Below are 7,352 nucleotides of genomic sequence, written 5' to 3'. Positions count from 1 at the left end.
TTTACAATTTTTACCTCTCCAAATATTTTTAAAATCTATTTTCCAGTTAAATATTGTAAAATTTGAACATTCTAAACCGATGGAAATATTTGAATTATAACATACATTAATCCATAATAATATTGACAGATGTCCCATACCACCTTAATTTCTATACCGTAAGTATCCACTCTGACATAAAACTGTACAATAACAATGGATTTCATGTTACATGTATTCAAATTTTAATGAGTGTACATATCAAACGATTCTTATTATCAAATATTTTTAAGCAAAGTTTACAACATTAGCATATATTGATAAGATGATATTTGAGAAAAACACAACAAATAACAATCTTTTAACATAATATATAACCTGTTTAATATTCATGGATTATTTGGTATAGTAATGAACGTTAAAAAGTACATATAACCACCTGATATGAAAACAAAAATGCCTACATGTAACACTCGTTTACAAGAAATACTTGAAATGAGCCTTTGCTTCAAATGGAGCAAAAACAAAGACCAAATTACTCCTGACCAGTTATTTACATGAAATATAACTAGGCATTCTTTACAAAGCTATGCAATAAAATATGCAATAGAGACAAATTTCAACCTTCAATGAATATATCAGATAGAAAATTTCAATTTCAGAATAAAAAATACAAAATTTGTGAATTAAAATATTCATTATTCAGTTACTTAAGAATAATAGATAGCGATGTGCAATTAATTTAAATTAAGAAAGCTATCATCACCAATTAATACATGTGTCCCTATTAGCCAAATAACAACATCAATAATACATGTAGTGCTATTAGTCAAATAAAATCATCAATTTATACATGTAGTGCTATTGGACAACTATTATCAATTAATACATGTATCACTATTGGCCAAATAACAACATCCATTCATACATGTAGTGCTATTAGTAAAATAAAATCATTAATTTATACATGTAGCCTTTTTAGACATGTATAATCAATTCATACATGTAACACTATTAGACAACTACATGTATTAGCATTAATAACCAAACAACATCAATTCACACATGTAGCACTTATCTATTAGTCAAATAAAATCATCAATTCGTACATGTAGTGCTATTAGACAACTATTATCATCATACATGTTGCACTAAAAGCTAAATAACATCATCGATTCATACATGTAGCACTAATAACCAAACAACATCAATTCATACATGAAGCACTATTTGCCAAATAACATCATCTATTTAAACATGTAGCAATTTTAGACAACTATGAACATTAATTTATGTATGTACGTTTCACTATTGGCCAAATAACATCACCAATTGATGTAGCGCTGTTAGCCAAATAACCTCATCAATTCATACATGTAGCACCATTAGTCTAAAAACATCATCAATTCAAACGTATAGCACAATTAGCTTGCCAAGTAACATCATCCATTCACACAAGTGCTATAAGATAACTTTTATCATCAAATCATTCATAAAATGCCATTATCTAGCATACATCCTTAATTGATACATGTAGCGCTATTAGCCAAATAACATAATCAATTCATACCTGTATCACTATTAGTCCAAACATTATCAATTCATATACATGTTTTTATAATAACATCATTATTCATACATGAAATGCTATTAAAGAACTGACAACATCAATGTTTTTATCAAACTTCATTATCAATTCATTCTTGTAGCTCTATTAGACAAACAAAATTATCAATTTATACATACCTACTAACCAACATTCATACATGTAGCACTATTGGCCAAATAACATCATCAATTCATACAAGTGACGTTAGACAAAATTTATCATCAAAACATTAATGAAGTGTTATTATCTAGCTTACATCCTCAATTGATACATATTTATTACATGTTTGTCTATTAGAGGTCTAACATAATCAATTTATACCTGTAGCACTATTAGACGACTTACATCATTCATACACATATAGTGCTATTAGAGGACTAACATCATCAATTCATGCATGTATCACAATTAACCAAATAATATCGTCAAGTGACTGTGATACTTCATTGGAAACTTTAAATTGAATTCTAGCTGGCAAGAGTTTGAACAGGAACTTAACTAGAAAGACAAATTCTGATATTCTATACATCAATACTAAAAGTATCAAGATGTACACATTTACACCAGTGTGACAGTATCAGGAAATTGAATACCATTTTAAGAATAACAGATATCAGAAGTAATCACCCTCACATTCAAAGTAAAAGAGTATTTCCTATATGAAATTGTTCTTAACCAAGTGTCAGTTCAGAGACAATACTGGATAATACTTGGCTACGTTCAACGGCAACAAGATCACTGATTACATTTTGAAGATCTTCATCATTTTCTGCACTTTCCTCGCCTTTCACTATGTTGGATACTTTCTGCTTTTTCAAACATAAGTTTCCAAAGAAGCTTCTAATCTGTTGAGGGGAGAGCCATTCATCTGGAGAAAACACTCTGTTTCCCTCTCCATCTGTTTCAGATCGCATTTGTCTAGAAGCTGTGTGTGGACTTGGTTTTTTTCCCGTCTCTTCTCCATTTCTGAACAAGGTAGTGAGGTAATTTCTCACCTTTCCAGAAAAGCGGGATGTCTTTTTTCTTCGTTTTAGAGCGTAGCCATGGCTTTCACAAAAATTTGTTGGTTGTTCAAAAACCACTGGGACAGATGAGAGAATTTGTTGATTAAGTTGAAGTTCACTGCACTGTGCTGACCAAAGCCTTTTACTCCTGTCCTCAAGGGTGTCAAACTGCTGTTCATCATAGACATGCTGACCGACAGAAAGGTGTTGGACAAGTTGGTTCTCTTTCCTAAATACTTTGATGCAGTCTGGATCAATGCAAGGAAAATGGTCCTGTTGTTTAACTCCTTGAATGGTAGTTGGCTTTGGGTCTGGCTGTTTCACTCCAGAGAAGACCTGAAGAATACCAAATGCATATAGTAATTTATAAACTTGATAATACCTACACTCAGAAATAACCATATACCCCAGGTATTAAAAATATGTTTTGTATTCTTAAAATTTGACTATATTTGTTAAAAGAATCAAATAAACATGTAAAAGCAATTTCCTGAGTAAAATTCTAAAGCTATTTTGCAATGGCACATCCTATAAACAGTTTTTAAGTTACTGATTTCACCCTAATTACTAAAACTGATATATATATTTCTAGAAATGTTTAAGCTGTGCATATTAGACTAATATTAGTAACAATATGTAGTCTAATATGCTGCTATTTGACAAAATGTGTCATTTTGATGCAATCCATCATTCATAACTGTAAAATGATTGAAATAATTACAATGTACTTACCAAGTTCTCATCTTTCAATAGCAACTTTTCTGAAATTCTAGTCATATCTTCTGCTGAAATAAGCTTTCCTCTAAGGCCATATGCTTTATATGCCATCATTCCATCATTTTGAAAAATGAAATTGTTATGCTGTGATATCTGGAAGGATTTGAGCTGTCCAGAAAGCACTGGTGTTTGGGGTTCAGCTAAGAGATCTACTACTGAGATGTAGGTGTTTCTGATGCCACCATGACTTTCAAGTGCCAACTTCATCTGTTTAGCATTGAGGATGTCATTACCTTCGTTCACATAGTTCAGCATGTGAAGTCTGCAAGTTCCAGTCCTAGAGTCACACAGGTCCTTGCCTGATTGAGCTTCGCTAAAATTGTACTCCTTTATAGATAATGGCAGCTCATCACGGAATTTCCACAGGTAGGACAGCATTGGCAATGCATGATAGCATCCAGCATTATCTGATCTAATATACGCATCCCTAAGATGTGGATGAAGAGACTTTAATGTCTGGAAAGCATCACCAAAGATCTGACTCACCAAGTGCCATCCCTGCTTTCCTTCTTCAACGAGATGAATCATAGAAATGATGTCAAACTTGTTATTGTTGTCAATGTCATCTGAATGTGGGTGACAGATAACAGCACAAATCATGTGCCAACTTATGCCCTGCTTCCCAAACCACTCACTCTGTGTCTCACGGAAAGTCTGGGGCAAGTACTTCATGGCCCAATCGGCAATTATCAACACCTCATGTGACTTCAAGTTTTGGAGAATGTCCCTTTTACACAAGTCCTGATTAACATTCCTGATTAAATGATCCCTCCACGCCCAAACTTTCTCTGCTGACACCCCAAAGTCATGTTTAACTTCTTCCCTTTCTGGGATGCTTGGAAAATTTGTACTCTCTATTACGGTATGAATTTCGGTTCTAACACTGTACATGATGTCACAAGACTCACAGGTACCAGTGTGAGCATGCTGGCACTCTTCTTCCGACAATGCATATTGTATACAGTGTTGAGCACAGTCACTTTCAGGTCTGATGTGACTTCTAAACCCACTCTTTAGATGCAGCTTCAAAGTGTCAATCTTCCCTTTAAGTTCAGCTATTCTAATCTCTGGAAGTGCAAGATTTGACACAATCCTCTTTAAGGTATCGATGCCCTCTAGACCATCATTAACAAAGTTGTCCAAACCATGAAGAGATTGAAGCTGGGAGGCTGCACATGCCTTGATAATTTTGTAAAGAGTTGCCCTGGATGGAGAAATTAGAGAATTCTCATTGCAGTAGTTTTCATATGCTGTAATAAGCCGAGAAGCAATCATTGTTCTAATCATCTTTGGAACTTTCACTGTAAGGCCTGAGGATAACTTCAAATTTTTTGATCCAAATCCAACAACTTGAAGATAACACGGAGCAGAAATGAATTCAATAAAGTGATGAATTTTCTCCTTTGAAAGACGAAGTCGGGATATTTTTGGTGGAGTTACATACTGTCCAGGTCCATGTGTTGAAGCGTACTTTCTTGCAGCATCAATTTTGTAGATGGTCAATCCTTCAATAAAAGTCTGAAGCTCTGACTTAGTGTACATTCCCACAATTATGGACAAAATCTGTATCTTAGTTGTGTAATCTTCAGCTTTTTGGTAAGCTTCTACGACAGTCTCTGTGAGGGGATCTTTAGGTCTGGGTTCCTGATCTTTAGGTTTTATGCTTTCCAAGACATCTTTCATCAAGAGGGAGCCCTGGGATGGTGCAATGCTTTCACAAACATATTGGAAGGCAGTACGAGCTTGACGTATGTAGTACATTCTCGTTGAATACTGAAGTTGATCAAGATTCATTGATGGCTGTGATTTTAAAGGGGAGTACTTTCCATCTGACATTAATTCCATAGCTTCATTAAAGATTTCACGCTGTGATCTTTCATCTTTGGACCAATCAGACCCCACAGTTTTCTGAGATGACAGAAGATCAAAATCTAAAAATAAATATAACAATAAATATATATATACCGGTATATTCCTTCAAATATATTTATTCAAAGTATTAGTCTAAACCCAGCTGTTGGATACACACACACACACACATATATATATATATATATATATATATATATATATATATATATATATATACACATTTGAAACATTCAATTCTGTATGAACTTTTTCGTGACGTCACAATGATCATAGCATGTGCTTATCTCTTGTCGCTTGGATTATTGTAAACATAAAATCTAAATAATTTTAACAGTTCTGAACGATTTGTCTTTTTCAAACGTAAATATAAGTAATATACAGCAATGATAAAAAGTACACTGGGATATGAAAATGAGGAAAGAGGGTGTGATATAATGGTGGAAGAAAACTTACATTTTTCATCAGTCATTTGAATCAGCATTTAATTTGTAGTATTTAAAGTACACAATCTTGCGAAAGTCCGTAAATTCAAAAAAGGTTTTTTTTATGTTTTGTTTTTGATTTTTGTTTTTTTCATGACTTAAAGAATACCATAATAACATTGCATGTGTTTCTTCTTTTTTTTTTTTAACAGTGTAAGTTAACAGTGAATGACTAGGTGCTGTATTTCTTATTTGTTATTTTTCATCCTGAATATTGATGAAATACAATGTAAGAGTAAGCTCCCAAGGCACTCCGAATAAATCGTTTACATAAAATTCATCATGAGTTCACCGTTCACTTTGTGCTTTTGCTTCAATTGTGTTTTGCGTTCGCTCATTGCGAATTCCATTTAGAGTTCGCTAACTATTCGAGTGGAAACGTATAACGCTTAATGGACTGTAACTGTAGTCATCAGAATCAATCGCTGCACAAAGTTTTATATTTATCAGGCAAAGGGTTTTCAATTGAAAGATAATGAGTGCAAGATTTACTTCCTAATACACTTCTGTATATGAGAAAGCTTGCAGACAAAGTGGTTCTTAAAAATTCACAATATTGCTTTCTGGGAATTAATATAATTTTAACTTCATATAATCAGAATATTTTTATCTGAGGGGCACATGTATTTGTCGTACCTGAATCTGTTGTCTGAGAGCATGGTGCACTATCGCTTTTGGTAATTTCTGGAGCATCAATTCTTCTATCCGTGTCTAAAGATAAAATTGAAATCTGTATGTATATATCCAAAATAGCAAATTAAACTTTGTCTTTTCAGTTTGTACAAGTCATACTTCACAAGGACCAATTTGTGATAGGTCTTTGTATTGAAATCTTGAGATTTATATTCTACATGTAATTCATAACTGCACAGCTACACCTGTACATGTTGCATGTGAACATGATACACAATGTTTTTTTTTTTCTAAATGGGTTGGGATCACCCCCCCCCCCCCACTCCTCCCCCAAATAAAAAATATTTTTCATGTATGTGCTATATTATAATACATGAAATATAATATATATCAGAGCATTATGCACTTGATATCACCTTACCTGATATTTCCATACTGTCTTCAGGCACAAACAGTTGCCTTTCATTCTCTTGGTCCTCTGAAAGAACAAAAAAAAGCTCACTTAACCAATGTATTATTCATTCAAAATGATGATCAGCAACAAAACAGCCACAACACTAGACAATACAAATGATTCTATTAAATTGTAAAATTTAATTTTTTTTTCTATGTTATACCTCTTGGGTGAGAAAACGATCCATCAGCGTCCATTGCTTCAGAATCTGTAGTTCTCTCTAATAAACAGCATCACAGGACGAAAAACCACCTTTAAGCAAGTCCTTAAAGGTGGCTTAAAGGTGACTTAAAGGAGCTTAAAGGCTATACGACCTTTAAGCCGCCTTTAAGTCACCTTTAAGCAAGTGCTTATAGGTCCTTAATGTCCAAACTTCTTTAAGCCACCTTTAAGCCACCTTTAAGCATCTTTAAGTGGCATTTACGCTCTCTTTACACTGCCTTTACACTGTCTTTAAGTGGCCTTTAAGTCAATATTGATCAAGCTGAACAATGAACACATATATTAAATGCAAAAGCTCTTTTATAGAGATGGAAGGGGGT

The 7,352-nt window shown here is 33.5% G+C and overlaps 1 protein-coding gene across 1 annotated transcript; it reads right to left on the bottom strand.

Annotated features, from left to right (window-relative positions):
• Positions 1-300: 300 nt before the first annotated feature.
• Positions 301-7,038, bottom strand: LOC105323928 (uncharacterized). The gene is made up of 5 exons (XM_066082350.1): positions 6,974-7,038; positions 6,778-6,834; positions 6,360-6,434; positions 3,325-5,300; positions 301-2,928 (listed from the first exon to the last, which is right to left on the bottom strand). The coding sequence occupies exons 1-5, from the start codon at positions 7,005-7,007 to the stop codon at positions 2,260-2,262; spliced, it is 2,811 nt and encodes a 936-aa protein (XP_065938422.1). The 5' UTR covers positions 7,008-7,038; the 3' UTR covers positions 301-2,259.
• Between the last annotated feature and the right edge of the window lie 314 nt (positions 7,039-7,352).

This window comes from Magallana gigas, chromosome 4 (genome assembly GCF_963853765.1).
Source record: "Magallana gigas chromosome 4, xbMagGiga1.1, whole genome shotgun sequence".
Lineage (NCBI taxonomy): Eukaryota > Metazoa > Mollusca > Bivalvia > Ostreida > Ostreidae > Magallana > Magallana gigas.
The sequence above is the reverse complement of the archived record's forward strand: the minus strand, read 5'-3'. Positions and strand labels throughout refer to the sequence as shown.